Source organism: Varroa jacobsoni, unplaced genomic scaffold (assembly GCF_002532875.2).
Source record: "Varroa jacobsoni isolate VJ856 unplaced genomic scaffold, vjacob_1.0 scaffold_62, whole genome shotgun sequence".
NCBI lineage: Eukaryota > Metazoa > Arthropoda > Arachnida > Mesostigmata > Varroidae > Varroa > Varroa jacobsoni.
Window position 1 is genome coordinate 71,894 of NW_019212964.1, and position 22,865 is coordinate 94,758.

The 22,865-nt window shown below is 40.8% G+C and overlaps 2 protein-coding genes across 8 annotated transcripts in view; one reads left to right on the top strand and one right to left on the bottom strand.

The window, feature by feature from the left end:
* The window catches only part of LOC111261589 (uncharacterized), a 37,965-nt gene extending 19,541 nt beyond the window's left edge, over positions 1 to 18,424 (bottom strand). For 4 of the 5 annotated variants that reach the window (XM_086968765.1, XM_086968763.1, XM_086968759.1 and 1 more), the window contains exon 1: positions 15,924 to 15,989. In XM_086968765.1, coding sequence (XP_086824891.1) covers positions 15,924 to 15,972 — 49 coding nt within the window. In that variant the 5' untranslated portion in view covers positions 15,973 to 15,989. Of the gene's footprint in view, positions 1 to 15,923; positions 15,990 to 18,388 lie in introns of those variants that run through there. The other variant, XM_086968768.1, reaches the window with a different exon arrangement.
* Positions 1 to 22,865, top strand: part of LOC111261559 (CUB and sushi domain-containing protein 1) — a 97,061-nt gene that overhangs the window by 7,142 nt on the left and 67,054 nt on the right. The window lies entirely within an intron of this gene.

Consider the following 22,865-nt stretch of genomic DNA (forward strand, 5'->3'; position numbering starts at 1 on the left):
TAACGACGGCAACAACAAATAAGGCTACGATCGGTAGGACCGCATGACAATGCATGGACAATCAATCGTGCCAATCGCGTAGCGTCAGCGCTACAATGAGATCAGGTCTATGAGAAAATCGTATGTGGTTTAGTAGTTGTTTTCTATGTTGAGTTAGTTTATTTTATTTAAAGGGAACTGTTATTAGATGTCTAGGCAATATTGTCATAATACTTTTATTCGAACTACGTATGGTTACAAACTACCGGCTGGTCGATAGAATACAACAACTGCATATATATATATATATATGCAATGCTTTAAAAAAAATAGCATATATGTACCTGCCTTTCTTGTACTGAGCGTCCGTCCTATTAGAGTTATCAGAGCACTGTAGCATTAGATAAGTTTTTAACTTCTGTATACAGCATGTGCTGGTCTTATTAATTCAACATTGAACTTTAAGACAATGGGATACTACACCTGTAGAGATTCCGTTTGGGTTGTTGCAGCCGTTATAAGTAAATTTTACGTTGTGAAATAATACATCAATAGCGACCTTACGATGAATTCGGTCCCAATGTTGTAAGACTAACTGTGTCTCACCACGATCGATGAGATTTAGTCAAAAAAGGAAACTAAATCGGCCTGTTGATTACAACAGAGAGTTTTGAGACTCTTCCTGTTCAGTCTTCCATAAGGCTAAGTGTCAATGGAAGCGAGCAACGTGTCAGCCAAATTCGCCTAAATTTCTCATTTAGATGTATTGGTTTCTGTTTGCCCAACAATCAAACTAACATGATCCTCCGTGCCGACGGGGGTGCACAACCTGCCAGGGGTGTCACAGCAAGTTATCCCTCTGGCTGTTATCGATAAATGGCTGTCACTGCAACAAAAAACTTTTCAACGAATTGCGCATACGCTATTGCTTTGTTCCATTGATTTTTCTCGTTGTTATCAACTTCCCTGTTTCGGGACGTTCGTATGCTGACGCGCCACTATTTTTGCCCGAACCACCGGCACCATCTATAATAGTAATAATAAAAAGCTTTTCAAATTTAGCGCTTGTTCATCGGTTCAAATTTTTTTCGTCGTTTTTTGTCCATTGCCTTATTATACAGAGTCGTTATTACTACCATGAAGATGTAGGATATGCTGTTCGGATATAGCCATGTTATTTCGACACAGCCATTACGGTTGGCTATACATAGCACAACGGCAAGATAGATCCTTTGACGGACAACTCGCGCTACTTAACGCGCTTCAAATAATCACCTCAGGGAAAGAAGATGTCACAAACTGGCCGGTGTATTAAAATCTTATAACACTAGTTCTAGTAACAATGGAGGTAGCTACCGTCCTTGCTGTTGATTCAAGAGTGTCTTGGCTGTTCAGACGCGTGAGCTCATACATGTGATGGGTACTTTCGGTGGCAATCCTAAATATTGAATGTGCTTTGCATTTTCTTAGCTGAAGTTCCCATTTCGGGATTGCATCCTTGTAGTTGAGACGAAACTTGTTAGTGGCTTATTTACTGCGATATTATATTATCGTTATAATAAATATCGTTAATTATCTATTGAGACGTTAGGTCAGAAAGTTCTATTAATGGTGATTGTCAACTGAGAAGACACGAAATATTGATATTCTAGTAATGAAAGTAATCATGAACACACTGTGGAATTATGCCGCTGACTTGAGGGTCTGCAGCGCCTGAGCGTTTGCAAGCCATAGAACAAGCACTTGCATTTACGAAAAAAACGTGCCTTTATTTCCCATATCCTTCAAGAATACCTGTCCGAAAAGAAAACGTTAGGCATATACATCGGTAACGAGCTCACTTTAAAAGGTACCCAGTAAGCATGATGGAAACAGCATACGTTTGTGCCTAGTAAGCGCCTTTTCGTAATTTACCGCAATATATGAAAACTTTGGAAACACAATAAGAGAATTCAAATAAAGAGACGGACGGTGTTTCCCCTTCTGCAGTTTAATCTGATGTACCGTATTCTAGAGGCGCGCAGAGGTCATTATGAAGGGGTCATGGTTGTACACTTCCATATCTGGCGGAAAACTTTGACCGTAGCTTAGGAGCCGAGCTAAAGTCAGCTGATCTCCTAGGCCAATGAGCGTTGTTACGTATCATAAATTTCAGCGCATTATCATCATAATTGGCATTTCCCATTTTCTATTATATTTTTTACCTTTTGGCTTCGTAAACATGCTTCTTCTGTCTACGAAAGATGTACACGACTTTACCTTTTAACTCAGCCTCCTTTTTATTCGCGTCGACCACCCATCGCATTGATGGGTGTACTTGATGGCTTATAGATAGCAGTATGCCTTAAGTTGTTGACCTACTTGAATCATCATGCATATTCATGCTGATTGTATTGGAAATAAAGGGCTTTTCTTTTCTCCGATTTACGACGCACTGCTTCGTGACTAATATCAGTTGTACAATTAGTTTGTCTTTTTTCTGTTGTTGATGCCAGCTAATAATCGCCTGGCGTTCATACTTTATCACTATGCTTTACGCTTCATCTTCTTTTTTGTGCTGCATGTTGTTTTTTCTTAGCACACTGATCTTATCCATCCATCCATCCATCCATCTGTCGATTCATCTGGTTACACACCTCAATTTGCCTCTTGCTGGCCGACACTTTTTGTTGGTCTGTGCATCAACATCTGTCCTTGCAGCGTGGCCATTGCGGATAAGTCTCTCGTCTCCATCCAGTACGGCTGGTTTGCCTAGCAAGCAGCCACGTGACCAAGAGGCAACTGATCAGCGTGACGTTATAACGGAGTCCTGTTTCTTCTGTTCAAGTCGAGTGGAAGCCGGATCCGGCCACAAAGATGCCATATGAACCATCTCAGCAACCGACGACCCTATCCGCCGTCGAACCCAGCGCTCCTAGTCCCTTCTTCACTATCCCGAATGTGTCTATCAGGCAAAGCCTCTTCGTCGCAATGGCACAACGGTACATTCCAGCATTTGAAGCCAGCATCACTATGAGTATTAGTTTCTATTATTATTATTATTATTATAGAAATAGCAGGGCACTGACAACGCGGCGTGGTAGAAAACCATTGCCGCTCCGAAATCTATGGACGAGCTGTGCGAAGCAGTAGCGCCAAGAGCTGTTTATTGTCGTTACGTTCACTTCCTTCGCTGGTCGCAAGCCCCATCGCGATGTGCTACTGACTGTCTTGTCGATCGGACGCACTAACCCCCTTGGTCTTTATCTGAAGCTTCTTCTTTTATTTCGCCACTTCACCAAACGCAATTCATCGTGCAAACGACGCTGTTCTGACTGCAATGTATCGTATAGTAACGGCGTCTAGCCGTCTCCGTTCAACGCTAGCCTGCGTTGAATGCATACGCAGGTGTATTTGACGCTGCTTACAACTACAGCTGCTGCAGCGACCGCAGACGCGGACCAGGGACCGTTGCCTCATTCCTACGTTCTGCTGTTTAAGTCGTCGCATTTTCGTCCCGCGCCTCCAAACTGCTGTTGTTGCTTGATGCGTATTTGCAGCGGTGTTTGTCAGACCGGCCTGCCGCAAATGCCTTTGCACCAAAATCTGTGGGTCATTGCTGTTGTCGACTCGCTGGCATAATCATAATGCGAAGACACCGACGAACAGGTGGCTGTTGTTGTCCTTATTATTGAGTGGGCTTACGACAGGCACCAGCCACGGCAATTGTAGTAGGATCAACAGACAAATCGCCAGCGAGGCCGGTCGTATCTGCTAATCGCCCTTCCTGAATCGTCGAGGCTCACCTACCGTTCACGACCCGTGCGTACCGTGAACGACTATCCAGGCACGAACCGCAGCTGCTTTGCTAACACCTGTTCAGGGCTGCCATCGTTGCCGCCGATGTCGGCTTTCGGTATCGTTAAAAAATGACTGACTGTATAAGACTTGACTTCTACTGTAGCCGGGGCGGAAATACACATCTATTATACAGATGATCGATAAATTCGACAATGGAGACCAATACGGGTGCGCAAATCGTAGGTACAGAAAGGCAGGGAAACAGCTAACAACGCTGACCGACCACGTCTAGATACTGGGCGATCATTTAACAATAGAAAAGACATGTACAAGATAATGGTGCTAACGATAACGATGCTGCTACTATCATCGATCTACCCAGAATATGCATGAAGTGAGAGCAAGCTGGCTATTGAGAAAATCCGCCAATGGTTGCGTCTTAGATGTGCCCTTCTTCTTCTTCTTCGAAAAAAAAGTCCGGTGCTTATTAAACGGTCAACGCGCCACAAAGCTGTCATGGTGTGACCCATAACGACGGGACACCCCTTGTGACTCACTTGTGACAGAGGTAGTATCGTGGAGACTCATTAAAGCTATGGCTCTGATGACGTCTGGTACGAAAACAAAGCACTGCTTGCAAACAAACAACTTTATATAGAATTATTTTCGTAGGAACCATTTTTTTATAATAAATATGTCCATGTTAGTTACTAGCTTTGATGATATGTCTATTCAGTGCTGACCTATATAGTTCCTAAACCTAATACTGTGCACTTGTACGTCTGTATTTCGTGCCATCACGAAATCGCGGTACGAACTCCGGCAGTTTTCTATAGCCATATCCACACAAATGGGAAGGCTTGTTTTTGATTCAAGCTATACCGACAGACCTTCATCAGACAGGCAAAACACCGATGTACGTGCTCTTCTTCAGGCACGATCATCTTTGTATGAAGACATAATGACAAATGAAAGAAATGACATTAGCAAGTGTAAAGCGAGCAGGAAATGCTTATCATTTAGGGGAAACCCAAATAGTAACTAGACTAGGTCACAACTGGGATCTCTATCTATTTGATAGACCCACATAAACATGCTATGCGTCAATATGTCTTGTTATTATTTTTTTTATTAAACAGGCGATGTCACGACACTTTGTAATTAGTGCCCCTGTGTACTATCAGTCTACTGAGTAATTTCGTTATGTATGTAACGTCATGAAACATTTTTGATTTAACAACAAACAACTTAAGCACCTGCGATTTATAACAAATTATTTAGAATTAAATAGTTCTACTTCAAAAGAATAAAAGAAAAGCTTGAATCGTCAAGTGAATTCTGCAGCTGACAACCGTAGTGCTAATATAATAATGGATTAGCAATCCTTAAAGAAAAAAACACTAGATTTTCGGTGTATCATCAGGCTTCAAGCGACAAATTTCAGATTGATCTAGCAGCCAAAAAAAAAAAAAAGAACGGCCCACCTTTAAAGATGTCTTCCTATCCATGATAAAGAGATTTTTTTAATTTATTCGTCGAAAGTGAATCGGAAGAAGACAGATGGAAAGTAGTAAGCTGGTATAGTGTTAACCTAACCGATCTGTCACTATGCAGAGAAAGAAGTCATAATCTGAGCGCATTCGATTTATATTCTGTCGCCACACTTTATGTAGCGTCCACGCGGAACGGACTCCCACACAAATAACAGGCACCCTTTGTCTGCGGGACACTGACGATGCAGCAGCGCAATGCATCCCTATAGGATCATCTGAAGTCTTACAAAGCTAATTACCATTGTTGTTGTTGACAAGTTAATTTTTATCTGTAAGCACAAACTGTTCTTTCCTGGATACTAACTGTTCGACCTTTCATCAAAAGAGATTGTATTCAGTCTTCATTTAAGCCTTGTAGCTACTTCGATCGTCACCGAACTTTGTGGGAAGCTGCGCGTTTACTCGGTTGCGCTTTAGTATCCAAAAAAAAAACGGAAAAGAAGACTTGATAATAGTCAATGCTTTATAATTTACTTTTTGTGCTACAAATACTCGTGATATCAGGGGTCACAGCGACACCTACAATAACTGTTTTACTTGTAGCGATTTTGGATTTATTTTTGTGGATACGTACGGTTAAAAAACTTCGTTAGCGCTCAGCTGGTCGCCATTGTCAATGTAGGCATCCTCGTTTACACAACTCTAGAACACAATTCTATCCAGACGCCCCATAATTAGTAATATCTTTACTAAACTCATAATAACTATGTACATACGGAGCATGTGTGCCATAAAGACAAATGTTTCATTCTTTAGCCTCGAAACGTTGACACAGTGTGTCGTCTGGGTATACACGAGTGTGATAGATATAACCCTGTACAAATACGTACCGATTTGCGTTCATTGTTATTCTATAGCTGTTATATATTGCTCTAAAGAGTAACGAGTGTCCATTATTTGCTCTGTCATAAACCTATGCCCGAATTAATTGAAACCCACAACAAATAGTCCAGCCTAAAAAGATCTACTGAAAAACCTAAAACTCCACTCGGTATACTGCACTGGCAATATTTTTCCATCCATCGCCCAACCAATCGAAAGAGTCTTCTTCACACCGACCAAATTCTCCAAAAGACGATAAGCGAATACGTTAGACGCTAAACATATCGACTATCGGCAGACGGCGGCCATTGTTGACCAAGAGCAACTTCCATTCGGGCAGATTTCACAGCCAGATGACACTGCTACATCACCTGCTACATCATTGCAAGCACTAAGTGTCCTGTTTCCATAATCCTATCTAGTTTTCACTACTAACCCAACGCGTTAACATAGGCACAGGCCCTGGTATTCTCTACCTTTCGTCGCATGTTTACACGATTCGCGATGGAGGAACGACAACGGCGGCGGTGGCACTGGTGGCAAATGGAATGAACGTGTTTTTTGATGATGTTTGACAACGTCGACCTTGTAGTGCGTAATACGGCGTGATCTGTGATACGGCTCAAGAAATATTTGACACGTGCAGGTGGGCAGTCTAGTCTGTCCCGGGGAAGCGCGGGGCGAGTGGGGGGCGGGGCGGGGTGGGGGTAAGTGGGTATAGAACCGCTCGATTTTTCGACACGAATTGTGAAACATGATTTATCGCTAATTCCATTTCTCCCTAAGGTCGCTTTGTTACTTTCAGAAGTAGTGCTATGTGCGGGTAGATATATTCTATACATAAAAAGATGTAACGGATCGGGCGGGAAGACAAAGAGATTGAGGTACTTAAGGTCGCGTTTGATTTAACGAAGCATAATTGGTAATAAGTTGCTGAGTGTTACATGACAAGCCTGCAAGTCGTCGGCAGTAACGTATCACTTTGGTGGATTCTTAGGCAGCGATGCACCTAGGTGAATTATACGCATTTACCGAAAGCATATATTGAACCGGAACATATAGTGGAATAGAATTTATTCAAATGGCTATCTAGAGTAATCTCAGTATTTTCTAATCTCAGCGATTCCGAGCATTTGTACTTTACAAATAGAAACCTTTAGAGACGACCTTTAATAATAACCGATTTCCGATTGCAAACAGCATCAAAATCGTGAGATATATTCAGTGCACTATACAATATTTAATTGCTCTATCCACACACAAAAATAACAAAACCACTGGCCGCTATCTTCATTTGCTATTTGCTGATTTTTTTCGGTTCTATGTATATGTATTAGAATGGAACAGAAAACTACTCGTCTTCTGTTTAATAATTTGTGAAAACCGTTAATTGATGGTGTTGCCATCATCACGGCCGAAGCTGTAGCCTAATGCATATGTCTTGTGAAATAGTTCTCTTTCAAAAACAACAGAAATGATTAGAGAACGTCGAAGATCAACAAGGGTTCTTTACTCATTCACCGACCGCAGCGGGATTGCCGCTGTTCAATTCCGATAGTCAACCGCAGATCAGCGGACAGTCTGGCACTATCACACTGCTCGCCCAATTTCATATATCACCATCATATATATATGTGGGTGTCTGTATTACGCCATTGTCAACTTCGGCTATAACAAGTAAGTCTGAACAAGTTGCCAAAGCATTTAAGCGAGCCGTTCTTCTATTGCTACGAACTATCTAGTTACTGAAGTATCCTACCTATAATTTTTATACTGGTAGAGTATAGTGTGTTCCAACGAGGTAAATTATAACGTTAACACGAAGTAACGTAACATCAGTAGAAGTGAGAACAGACTAACATTCGAAACTTGCCATGTTGAACGATACCGAAAAATACCGGTATGCCGAGTGGTTCATGTCGTGCCATCAGTCTGCTAAAAATACCACTTACTAATTTCTTAGTATTTGGCCAAGTGAGAGAAGGATCGAGCGTATCACATATCGCGTATCGTATATTGTGGCTATTCTCTCCGTTGAGATTGCTTGCTTTGGAGATCTTCGTTGCTACATTTTCGTGTGTCTTTTACCTATATATAGCTTAGCTTAGTTACTAAGACGGTTTAGCTGAGCGTTCGATTTGTCATCGTTTCTTCCGGATAACACAACAACTACTATTATACTATTGTATAACATATCCCTGACGTATGGCCGGCAAGCAATTCATCTCAGAATCGGCACATTCTCGTATTAAACTGCTGTAATAAATCGTAAACGGTATACGGCAGTTATGGCGACGATGATGATGATGATGATGATGCTGATGGTGACAATGGCGGTAATGTTTGAATACTCGCCATCTGTTGTTGATGTTATTCGGACCTTTTCGATAATCCGGTGAGGAAAAGTGCTATTGCCGGGGCATTTCCATCACATGACCGATTTACACGGACTGCTATTGCTGCTACCGCTGCTTAGCGACGTTACAGAGCGTGCAATTTTTACCGGTTGGTCTCCCTACATGCATACTTTTATCCTTCGCCTATATATGTATACACCTATTTTGCGCGGTTGTGTTTTTTAAACATAGTGCTATTTTCTTTCGATAGCAGCAGCAACAATAGCTACTATGTCGGCAAGAGCGCGGCCACCGTCTGCTTAGATGCTGAAGACACAGATTGCGGAATTGAATTGTTGAGACTGCCCCGAGCCCCCCGTTTGTTCATGTATGTTCCTTTCATCTTAATTTCGAGTAATGGCTTTCAGCTCGCTGAGTCGTTCGTTGTGGGCAATCTCGTGATTGTCGCAGGTTGTAATAGGCTGACTAAACTAACGGTTCTAGAACGGCTCGATGGAACGCTTGCGGGGGGGAAAAAAAAACATTTGGAAAACGACTTTTCAAAGTAAATCTCAACCCCTTCGAGAATTGCTATACGTAGAACGTTGTTAGCCGTGATAAAAGCGCCATGTTTGTTATTCGGCACTCGGACGATGGTGTCATCGTTATTGTTGTATTGGTACTTCATTGCGACGTTAGCGGTATCCATTTAATATTTTTATTGCTGCGTTACACAATTAATGTTGTTACATTACCATCATTTTGTAAAATTATAAATTGACCGCGAAACGCACAAAATGCGAAAGTAGACGTAAATCTATCGGTTGAATGTTTGCCTAAACGTTGTCTAGCCTTTGAATAGAACAGAATCTACTTTGTATACCTAGGTATATCTGAGGGCCTGTTAAGTAATCTGCGAACGCGTTTACTCACGGTTGCCTTTCAATTCGAACGAGATAGAGGTATTTGTAGCTCGATCGATCGATTGTAAGATTAATGTCTAGCTTCAAGCGAAGCTGAAATTGTTTTTTGCCTTTTTTGCTAATTTTTCTCGTATTTGCCGTACAAATGCAGTACAATTCTGGTCTCACACAGTGAAAAAGTCTTCCCGTAAAATCGATGGCGCGTTTTGCTCTCACACCGATTTACATATTCTAAAGTAAAGTTATTGTCTCCTTTCATGTTTGATGGTAACAAAATTGACATCGACCTGGAGCTACGAGAACGTCACTTAAGACGATCCATGTGCTCGATGCTTCAGATTTCAATGAAAATTGTTTTGCAATTATTAAAAAAGTAGTTTTCCATATTTTGTGAACGATACCTATTTGTGACGTCCTAACGTTAGGTAAAAATTTCGCTTAATCTTTGTAGGAACATAATGATCAGATGGGCTGACTGAACGAGGCATTTCAAGTCGTCTACGCGCGACAAGGAATTTGAAAACGTGTGAAACCGTATTCCCCGTGAACTGAATAAAGAAACATGGTGATGTAATACGCTAACGTTATCAGCTCGCTTAGAAGAAAAATTTCTGTGTTAAATGTTTACTAATGATGAGATATAGGAATTCTATTTCAAGCCAAAGCGCAAAGTATCATACATTTGACCTGAACGAAGTGGCTGTCCACGAAAAGAAAATTTCTTCAAATGTTTAGTAGGAGAAGCGAATAGCGTTCAATTACGAGTTTTTAAATCTTCTTGAAACGGCTGCTGCAGGTGATGCGAATGAAAAAACTAAATCGAGAAATTTAGTCAAGAAATAGGCTTCTTACGGGTCAAGGTAGGCCAAAGGTAGTTTTGCTCCATGACAACACTTGTCGTTACGTAGCTTCGAGGGTGCGAAAAATCATTTTCCAGTTGGTTTGGAAAGTTTCCCTCACAGGACTCAGTCGAGTACCGATTGCTTAGATCGATGACGAATCTGTCATCGAAAAATTGTTTGGATTTGAGAAGATGCGGTGAAGGATCTCGAGATTTCCAAAATTGACGGCGCAGTGCAGTCACATCGATGACAGAGATTTTTACCCTGTTTGAAAGACCACTTATTTGTACACCTAAGATGTTTATTCAGGTTTCCTTTCGATAGTACTACTTTGTTCAGCATTTTAAATAGATAAAACCCTTCGCAGGTTTATCGGGCTTGAATTTCACTGGCGTATTAGGTACGTAGAGGGTTTCGTCAAATCGATAAAGCAGGCATCTCACATCGAGGATGTCTCGCACCTATGGCTTATTTTTGTGAAAAACTGATATTAGCCCAACGTACCAATAAGTGAAAATAAGGCGAAATAATATAGCCTTTCGAAAGGTTACTGACATTGCAATAAAAACACTCTCGATACCATTTGGTCATATCTTTGAAGCCAGGTCGGACGGTCTGCATCTGACATCGGAATTGATTTCAAGCTACTACAGAGCTACTGACATATTTCTATTACTAGCGTTGATATGAAACACAGGAATATATAATGACACATGTTTCCTATGACTTTGTGATGATGATCTCATTTGGTGAAGTGTTGTTACTCGCGTGAGCAGCGCCATGATGAACAAAATAGAGGCGGATCGAAAAGAGTTATTTTAATGCCGTCTGTTTAGTTAGCTTTTAGCTGATCTGCAAAGCTCGTTTTTAAATAGATTAGCATTGTTACCAATAAACACAGAAGATTCGAAATTTTGTTGTCCAATATTTTTGCAGTCGACGTATATGATCATTGTGCCCATATATAAACGTCTGACTTCAGGATCGTTATTTCATCTAATCTTAGTTGGTGTGTCTATCTGTTCGATGGTCAGGTCTCCTTTCGACTCAATATGCGTAACTCTACTAAGTATCGGACAACGGCAGGCCGGATCGATTTGCGCACTTCTAAGGAACAAAGTAATGCTCTTACACCGAAGGCCGAAATCGAGGTAGATGGAGAGTTGCCGGTACGTCGGCTGAAAACGAACTCGAATAGGATCAGTTTAATCTACTGCTATAATGCATACTCGATGTCGAACGGGTTCGCTCCAATGAAATACCCCCGTTTCTTCACGCGTTGAGTCATTTGTTGCGTATATTAACGCTGCTGTTGACTCGGCGCTCATTACCTCGTGGCACCGCAGCGGCTGTAAAAATTTTCCCCTAAGCGCTGCAGCGATGAGCGATGCATCTATAACGGTATCCCATAATAATAATATGACACAGTATGCAATAAATTTGACATTATAACGATACACATGTCAAGAGCAGTAACTTGCAGACGAATGTGAAGTGGCGTCCGGTTGGGTTAAGGATGAATGGATAGCTGAACGAAATGGGTAACTTTTGTCTTAGGTCAATTTAACTCTCCTACGCAACGAAAACTAAAGTATCGTGATTGAACGAAAAAATTTGACGATGATGATCGAATAACTTCGAACGAGGTCTCGTGCTGTACGTTAGATGTACTCTAAATAAAAGTTACGTTATTTAAATGTGTCTCTGATATAGACTAGTATCGGAGTAGAATCGTACGAAGGGTACTTTACACGTTACGGTCACCTTTCCCACAAAGCTATTTCTACAAGGTCTACCTAACATTGTGTTTACGATGTAATCGAATGCGCGACTGTAAACCGAATCCACCCCCGTGAGCTACAATATTATATATGTTCGCGTCGATTGTTCAGGTTCACCCCATTCGGTCTAATGGAGTGAGAATTCGAATTCTGTCGGTCACCTTAATGGCACGAACGTAATGTTTTTAAAAATGACACGCGTTACAGCAAGTCTTCTGCAAAAAGAAAACGTAGCGTTAAGCCTTTTCATGAAACCATAAACCAAACGGCTCCTTATCCAGACTGGTGTTATGCGAACAGAGGAATCGGTCAAGTTAATCCGTGGGATATAATGCGGATCAAAAAATTCAAGTTCTCAAAAACGTCGCTTCACTTAAATATGGAAATATGACCTTCGGAATGGGTGTTGGCCACTAAATGGCAGCTAACGACGTTACAAATCCTTTACTGTGGGTTTTTGCGTGAATATCCATCGCTTCCGGTTTCTTCGCGGAGTTAAATTATTGCGCTGTTTATGAAGGTCATCCTTACCCGTCAGGCGTGTGTCACCAGCTACATAGAACTGCTGTTAGTACCGCCGGGCGATTGACTCTGTCGTGTCCCTTCGATGTCGTCGTGAATGAAAAACGCTCTCAATATTCGAGCGGCGCCCAGCGGTTCAACTGCAAACAGTTATCGCAACTGAAGAGTTCCACAGCCTCGAAAAAAAAAAGACTGCTCTTGCGATTCCAGTCAGTTGTGCAGGAAGAGAAGCATGAATATAGTCACTGTCTAATATACGTTCCTTTTCCTGATATTATAATGTGCTCGATCCATGCACATCAATTTTTCGGTCTCACAATTTGGCCGTTACTTGACCCGACGGGGGCCTTGCGCTCCTAGTCAGGCACATGCAGCAAACAACAGGAATATTTCGTCTGCCACTACTGCTGCGACGATTGTACTCGGTATATATGTAAACCATACACAACGTCGAGAATAGACGCATACAAAAATAACCCTCATGAAAAACGCGGTACGAGACGCATTCTGAGATGCAAACGAAAGCACCCAATCGAATGAAGACCGAAAAAAGAAATGATCGATTCCTAATTGAAGTTTTTGTCGCTATATGTTGTTGCTCAATAGTTCGAACCTGGTAGGTTCGACCGTTAAGCGAAAGTTCCTGAGCGGATGACTGGCTAACGCTGTTTTTGCAGTGGCTGCTACAGGTGCTACGCTTCTGGCAAATATTAAAACAGAGGAAGCGGGAACAAGCCCTCCAAGCGGCGGTGAGCTATCGGCTGTCGGGAGCTGCCACACAGTGCGCGTTTGGGAGAATATTTCGCTAGCGCGGAAACAAGCAACAAGTTATAAGCGTTAAAATGATAGTGGCCCCGTGAAAAGCGTCAGCCAAAACAGAAATAGATTAGACGAAGGACCAAAAACAAAATTTAGGTGCTAAATGGTCGATTCTTCATTTTTGCGCTTGCTTGGTTTTACAACGTGGTATCCTTATTGGGCAGCCTGCTACAGGTCTATGTTATTACTGATGTAGTTATGAGTCTTGCTGTATACAATGCTATGTTACTTTGTAGGTCTATTAATTTTTACTTTGCACCGACTTGTAAATGTTGGGGGGACAGAACGCTTAGAGCTGTTGAAGGCGCCATTGGACAACAGGGGTTAGGTTTCGCTTATTCTTCAAGCAAAATATTGCCCACAAAGTTCAGAAGGTTTATTTGTATCTTCCGGCAAAATGAGACATTTTTCGTTGTTGTTACTGCGGTCGCGTCAGACCAGTATGCAATGTAAAACGCAACAAGCACAACAACGCGGGGACTGGATTTATTTATGTATATACATCATTGTTAAGCAGTACTGATATTCAGCCTGAAACATGGCAGTGCGCCTTGTAAGTAAGCGTCTGATTGTAAAAGTGTACCCTACGTTTCGGTACTAGCAAAGAAAGAAGGGTGGTCGTAGAAATAATCATAAGTCGGGGTCTACCATGATCCAGCATTAAGAGTTACTATTAAACGTGTTGGACTTTGGTAGTCACCTTTCGTCTAGCAGAATTCAATCATTAGAAATCATATTCACAGCTAATCTAGTAAAAAGTTTAACTGTCTTGTGGCGAAGCTCAATGCTGGTTGTCTTTTCCTGTATTCCTTCTTGAAGTTAACATATAATAACACTAATAATAATTGTTCGTTTAAAAACATCAAGGTCTTACTTTACATCCCTTGCTAACAACTGACTGATAGAGAAGAGAAAGAAATGCTCTATCTTCATATTTATAGTTTCTGTCAAACTAGCGATTCGTATAGATTAGAATAGAAATGTTACAGCACCGCAAATTTTTTGGCTTGGGGGGGGGGGGGGGAATAATAAATGTGCGCTCTTGTAAGAAAAATAAACTACTTCAACATAAAACGTCACCTATATTAAGTAAATTAAAATGTTTATTCTTAGTTGAAGTAGCTGATAAGACGATGTTAACAAAAATGCAGAACATCATTGATGTAATAAAAAGGCATCCTTCGTAGATTAGCTTAGGTTAGTTAAGTAATTTTTCATATAAACGGGAGTAGAATTGGCGTCATTGTGTTGTTCAATGATTATACAAAAACGATCCAGGGCATTATACTGTATTCAGGCTGTCGTGTCGAAGAAAGGATGCACCGATGTCTTTGAAGTTTGAGCTCGCACTAGGATTTCGATGGCTGAAGTAAAATCTGCTAACAGAATCGTTCATTTCACTCTAGGTAGTGGCATGTAAAAGCAGCGAATGGAATGAGTGGTCTTTCTTGACCAAGACAGTGCCTGTAATCGAGCCTCCATTAACAATTGCACATGTTGTGATCATAATATTATTTCTTGTACTAAGAAACTGCTTGCTTTTATTGGTAACTTAATTGTTAACTTTACGCTGAACGTTGATATCGAACTGGAAAACTTTGTTACAGGTGAGATTGAATATTCGTCGACAAATAAAATGAAGCTGGATCATCCTTCGAGCGACTCCGAACTTCATCTTATCACTCGCAATATGAAGTGTTTATTTCGTCATTCACCACCAAAGAGCTTTTATCAAATTTCTTATGGAAACTTGTGAGAAATGACCACGGGTTGAAGTGTTATCATAACCCAATCATCATCTTGTACCGAACAATAGTAATCATAGTATAGTTTACGGCTGGATGTGCGCTGGTCTAACTTAAATTATGACGCTTCATAGTCGTCGTTCAGATAGCACAGTAAGCGCAATTATATATCTGGACAGCAAAGGCACGATAAAGTACGATAAAAGTATTTCAATGATGTACATGTAGGAGCATTTCCGACCGACGTCTTGATGCTGTGCTAAGAAATCGAACACGATGAAGTTTGTAGAGTAGCTCAGACAGCGACCGAAGCTCATCTTGAAGTAGAGTATGTGAATGTACAAAATAAGATGGCTGATCAGTGCATACCAGCTGTTTTTGGTACGGTGTTGCTAGTAAGAATTAGTCATAAAATCTATCCTAGTTTCCTGTAGGTATAGGTAAGTGTTAGATGAGCCACAAATATTTACCAAAAGAGACAGGATGATCGTATCGCACATGAAAACTACCAACGTCGCGATGCACTATTTATGTACACCTGAGATCAATTGGCTTTTACCTATTGATCCACTTTAAGTTAAATTATATGTCGCTGCTAACTGGAACATATTTTGAAATGCTCATTACGACCTACTTTCAGTTTAAGTTCCCTTGTCAAGGATCGTCGCCGTGCAGATGACTAAATATTTGTTGTTATGTCACCCAATAGCAATTGCAAACCCAGTACGATGAATCTTGCCGTAGATCTCGTTCCTCATTATATTCAGTAACACTCAACTGTTCATGCGGTAAGAAAGAAATTATTTAATCCATTTACTTGCCCTGGTAGTAGCCATGTGGGGTCATCCGTACAGCGGCAGGGGCGAACATTTGTTCCTTGTCCAGTCCTGCATGAATATACGAACGTTTAAATATGATTTTCTAATAGATTCATATTGCCTTATGTTTAATGTTGCCGGATACGCAGCAATCTAACACGTTTAGATCGGCATTGCTTGATACGACCGCTGGCTTGTGTAGTAAACAACAGTTTTTTTTACTATATCTTTTTCCAGTGGCAAAGAATTTGTCCAAAATTAGGCGCCACCTCAACTACGATTTACGGTCGAGCGAGTCGCAGAATGTAAAGTATATGCATTTGCACGCTTGCCTACGTACCGTAGATGAATTTCAGTGTAACGTATTGACTGTTTGTCTTTTAGTAACGGTTCTCGCTTGCGTCACTTGATCGCAAATACGGCAAAATCTGCATTGAAGCTCGATAGTCGTTAGCTCTGATGGATATGTTTACACTAGAACACTTATATCAATAGCGATGAGGGCGGAAGAATCCAAGGAAAAATATCTGAAGGTAATCTACGTTCTAACGAACCGATTCACTAGATGATTCACTAGATGTAGACATTATAGCTTTCTTTTTGCTAACGAGGCAGCAAAGGATGATTTGTTTTGTTGATGGCAAAATCAATAGTGGTATCGTCTGATAATTTTATTGATGACAATTTGATTATCAGTCGGCCATAGAAAGAAGAGCTTGAACAAACACACGTATATGAAAGATACAATTCAAATGCAACGAAGGCTTCATAAGATTTGTCGTTCAAGTCATTTAGAGGATCATAAAACAAGTACTAGTTTTAAGTCTAATGGGTAGCGATTTGTGCTTATAGCACTTTAATTTCTGTGTTGTATTAACTTAAACTAACTATCTTAAAGCTTGGCTACCTTGGTGTCGCATCTAGCTACCTTTCGCGTTTTGGTCACACGACTGTTACCTGTTTTGAAAATAAAGTCGGCTTATTTTCAGGAGCTACCTACCGGCTGGAGCAGTATTTAATTTTGGTCATTTATAAATTGTCCTCTACCGGATACATTTGAGACGAAGTGTTTGCTGCTGTCCGTGTTCTTTGTCTTTAGTCCAATTTAATGCCACCAAAAAGTGTATTACCGAGCAAAAGTCACAGAGATGCACACGGCGAAGGTGCAAATTTAGCTTTGTATGATCGAACATTCTCGTAAACTGCTGATTCATGCGGAAATTTTTATTATTATTACTTTATTTATTTTCACTTTATCATTTTAACTTTCTCTGTACCACATTTAATTGTTACGATGTGTATGCATAATTCTACCTACTATAATTGGCTTCCTCTAAAGAGACCTGTCGTAAGTTCTCGGAGGGTATCCATTTTAATAACGATGCTGAAAGACGACTCACGCTAAAGAAGCAAATGATGACCTATAATGTACTGTATACGGCGTGCGAGATCTGCATGCGTAGCTTTTGCATAGATACATGTTAGGTATCCCGCAAAGCTGAGCGGAAGTCCAAGTTTTTCTACACTTAGCGAGACCGCTTGCACATGGAAATAACGAAAAGATAGCTAGATACAACAGCCAAAATGGTACGCACATTTTCACGTCTAGAAATGCACCGTGAAATCTATGACATAAATAGCTTCAGTAAAAGCAATAGGGTTTAGCTGCTGTCACGTTCCCACTGATCAGCATTTTCAGCTTAGAACACACATTGAGCGTCACGGACCATCACTACCGCGTTACTGTTTACGCGAACGTAACATCGAGAAAGAAAAAAAACACGGCATCTTGAGTGGGCAAGAATAATATTGTCGCTATTTATAAACAGACTTATGTAGATCGTACGCGTAGATACAGGGTGTTCGGGATAAATTGAGATAGCATTGGTGTGGTTTGTGTTCAAATTGCAGCTAAATCAAGACACGCACATTTGTACCTGCCTGCAAACATATCTTCAGTGGACGTATCTATTCGATATAATTACCGCTCGGTGCGACGGTGGCTCTAAGTAGGAGCCGTACTCGAACAGACTTATTTAAACTTGCTGACTTAAACTGAAACTTTACAGTAGGCCAAAGGTCGGCAAAGCGCAGGGGTTCAAAAGGACAAAAAAAAAGCTTAAATGTGCAAAAACCTGCACAAAATAAGAAATTATAAGCGAGCGTAGTGTTCATGAACTACGTTACGGGCGATCGATAATTTGTGCTCGAAAATAGTTTAATTTCTGCATAACAACTTAGGAATTATCAGAAATGTTGTTTTCTGTCTTACTTAATGAATTTTCCACCCGGGCCCGTATAGTCGACATTTCGCTTTGGCGAACGCCAGTTCTCCAGTCTTTCAGGGATCGTATAATGACTCACAATAGTATCGACTATCAGTTTTCTAGTTTCTGTAACCTCAGTGTAAATTCTTTCGGTTCGATAACGTTTTACAATAGCGGATCTTCTAGCCTCAGCAAACTAACCTCATGTCATGGTGAGCTTGTCCTTTTCATCTAACTGTAGCAATAATAGAGGATGAATGCATGCCCACTGCAACAAGTAGCCCGCCAAAATTTAACCGAATTTACCCTGCGTTGTTTATATACATAACCGGTTGTACCCTATGCGGTCCGAAACGTTGCAACTCCGCGTAAAAGTACATGGGCTAGGGTCTTTCGGGCAGCTATTGCCGGCGACTTTTCCATCTGAATTCGATTCGGTCATTAGCGGGTACAGCAGCCGGCTTTTTTTCCAAAGAGTCGTAGCGAAATTCAGCGACTGCTCGTAATTCATTTGACGCTGATTTCACTGCGGCCCTTCTGCTTCACGAACGAGTCGTGTTGTAGTTTTCAGGTATTTATAAAGTTATTAGCTGTCGCCTGTACTCTAGTTCTGCGTAATGGTGGTGTTTTGTTTAATGGCTCTAATCATTATTGAATTCATACAGTACCGTATGAGGTAAACAGATAAGTTATAATGAACACTCGCTTTTGGCAGTAGATTGCGCAGCTAATCGATGTGCTTAGGTTTGATTGATTCGGTATGAATTATGAAGCACGGTTCTTTAGTAAACGATGGCATTATCGTTCTGGTACACCCACACGTCCCCAATGAAATTCCGACCTGGGGAGTGAGCTCAGCCCGAAGTGGTCGTGGATGTCAGCTTGAAATTCCTTAAAGCGAAAATTCATCACAACGTATAGACTTCGAAAGGTACTAAGTATGTCCATTATGTGAATGCGGACACCAGAAACCAACCGGATAACAAACGATGGCTGTGTTTCGTGATTTTCGTTGATAAGTAAACGCATATAGCTGAATTTCTGGTCCGGTCGCCATTCAGTTATGTTAAATAGAGAGAGGTCGGATGGCCTTCAACATGGTCGTTGACTTGGCATTGTCGTCACGAAGTTGCAATACAACCATAAGATCTCTGGCCCCAAACTTCTGGTACAGAGATGGAAAAGATGGCCAGTATTGTCGACTGACTATTGCTACATAATTAAACTATGTATCCGTGTACGTGTCCATGAACTTTAAGAGACGAATTTGTCCTTGCGCACATCACGGCTCCACATAAATCGTTCTACAATTTACGGTGAGAATCACGGCTATACGTTTAGAAACTCTAATACGTGGTGATTCAATCGTGTGTCGAGTTGAATAATAATAATAATAACGATGGAAGAACGAGGAAACGCAAAAGGTCTCATTGCTAATCATGGAATGTAAATATTTCTTTACGTATCGTCGGTCATATACTCGCCGCATATGATAATTACTGTCTCATGATGACGATAGAAACAGTATCAGAAATTGAGCTTAATAAAAGAAGTATTCTATTTTCTTTACTAAACATCTTTTGTTATATTAGTGAACGTTTATGGATTTCTGCACTGTGAACTGGCTGCGGGATGACTGGATTAACATCGGAAAGTTTTAAAAATGGCGATAGTCGATACGTTTGTTCTCTATGACCGTTTCGTCACTGCGATAGAGAGCGGGACACAGTGTGTAAAGATTGCCAGCTCCGAGGTGACTGTACATCCTCTCAACTAATATCACGCTTAACATCGAATCTCTGACAATAGAAAGATGCCCAGAATTCGTTCTTGTTGCAGCGCTGTCCTCGCTTTCGGCCTGGTTTAGGTACTCGGCCCCGACACTATTGTGATAAGTTTGCAAAATGCCAATGGTCACTATTGCAACTTAATTTGATATAATCACACTTTAGACTTAATGGTTATGCCCGGTAGATTGTGTCTCGCAGCGCCTTGTTCTACGAATGCGATTCATAGCATACATTTCTATTGTGTCCTACTGCAGCGTTCGTGTTAAGCGTTAATTACAGGTAACAACACAAAGGACAGGAACGGAACCTGTATTGCTAGGACAACAGTGGCTACCTTTAATACTGCCATTCTCAAAACTATGATTCAAATGTTGGAAAGTCATAGCATATTTCACGCCTGATACTCGACCCTTCCGAGGTGGAGACAGTTACCGAAATAACGCTGGTATAGGTATGACGATTTTATTTATAACTACTTGCCAAATTCAGAAATGTCGTTTCCAACCCAAATTAAAAGCACTCTACTCGATCGTTCGAGCTTGGTTCACCTTTTAAGAAGTGTAGTTACATAAAAAAGAAAATCTATATCTGTTAGCCTATTCATAAGCAGAACAAGAGTTTGGGTTGTTTCCGCACAAAACCGTCCACAGTTTCAAAATTAGCGGAGTCCGAATCTAAGGTAAAAATCATTCATGATCCGAACTATAGAATTATAACGGTCACCGATGTAGCGACCGAGGGCAAGTTTATCAACGGTCTTTAAAATTTGATTGGCAAATGAATAAGATATGAGAATACCTAATATAATGGATAATCTATACACACAATATAATTGCGCACTGTAGTTGTCGCTGTTTGATACAAACAGGAGCTTCATTTATACGTAAATAGCGAACATGTCGATATTTCTGATCCTTTTTTTCTTGTTTTCACATATTAGCTATTGCATATAGCTGATGCAGTGCATCAAAGCAACTGACTCATATCGTTAGCTTTGATATTGAAATGTTGCGATAAACTGGCCAGCTATGCCATTCGGCATTAGAAACGTCCACAATTGTAGACAGATCATTTTTTTTTCTGCATGAACTTGTCCGGTAACAAGAATGTAAAGTAATCCATACGTCAGCTGAATGTCTTCATTCATTAAACTGCTGAACCTAAAATAGGCGTAGTGGCCTGACCACGAACACGGGCACAGAGGTCGGGTTCATTTCGTGCTGGAAAAAGAATTTGCGATTTAGTAAAGTGCCTAACGGCGGTTGCCTAACGTAAAACCCGAAACTTTTCGTTACCTTCATCTCTTCTTAACAACTCGCCTGTGGCTGGGTGCTTTGAATAAATGTCAATGGTTTCTTTAATTTAAGGGCGTCGCTCAAAGACCTACCTTTGCTCGAGTATAAGGCATGCTACCGGATCTTCCATTATCTCCACGTTACTGCCATCACCATAACAATGTTGGATTCTATTTGTGCTCCCCTATTTTCGATGACTGTATTTCGTTCTATTCATTTCTCGTTTTCTAATGCGTAAAGCTTGGTTTAACAACAACAACAACAGCTGTTTAAGTCATTGCAACGGTGAAAGAGTGCACATCTGTACCAAAGGCGAAACGAATTTCAACAACGTCCGCAACGAGAGCTAAAAAAAGGAAAGTCATAGGAAAAAAACCAGCGGCTTTTCTCTAACTAGCAACAATAAGAATTGACTGACTGGTCGGGCATCGATGTTACTGTGTTTGCTTGGCTTGGCTGAAGACGCAGATGAGACTGATTTCGTACTCAGCGATAATCAGTGTCGCGTTGAATGCCTTCCATTTTGTAAATCGCTTTCTTCCCTATCGGCTGTAGTGGATATAGTTGGTGCTTAGATAATGTCCGTGTTTGTCAGCAGCGCGCATTTTTTGGTAATTAAAGATGCCAGGGATCGCTGTTTCAGGTCCACCAACATAACCTTGCCAATAAAGAATGTTATTTCGTAAGGCTATTGTTATCCTTTTGTCAAGTTTTGATAAAATTTAACCCTTATCTCGAGCTTCCAATACGGACGTACAGCCTGCGTCAGTTCACGCTATCTCAAATGGCAATAGCCCACAATAGCTGTCTGCGTGCCGTCAGAACTCAATAGCTTTTTTCTCTAGGAGGTTTCAAGAATATGTGAGGCACCAATGACTAATAGCGTGGGGTCCGCATCCCCCAGCCTTCAAGGACTGGGAGAGGGTTAAGAACACAGGTTTTGTGGCTAAAATGTATGGCCTTGTCTAACAATTATTCTATTTTAAAATGGCTCAAGATTAATTTTAACGAAACTGAAAAATCGCATATAGTGTGTCGCTTAAGTCGAAGACACCGTTTTTGGATTGGCATATTTTTGACCTTGATCTAAGACAAAAACTCAAAATTGGGCCTTTACTTCAAGTCCCAAGTGCAGATCAAATTTTGTGATCCAAGCAAAACAATGATAACAGAATCATATAATAAAACTAAAGTACAGTCTTAAATACGTATTTTTGACCGTCAACAAAGAAAGGATTAGAATTAGTTAACAATAAACAGAAACTGACATTATTTAGAGGGTACGCGATAACCCAAAACGGAATTAGGTTCTGATAGCGCTGGAATAACTAACTGGTTGTTGGTCCTGAGAGACTTGCATAGAGGCAACCGTAGCAGATGTGTATTTTCTTTCCTCACGTCGAGTCGAATCAAACAAATGTAATAGCGATAATAGTAATAAGCATATATGGTGCCATTTTGTAGCTGGGACAAAGCTTCTTGACACTAACAAGGGCACCAAAACGTTTAAAACATACAAATAATGAAGGACTTAATCCCTGTTAGTTTTTACTGAAGCTGACAGTTGTACCGGCTTTATCATGCTTTCGCTTC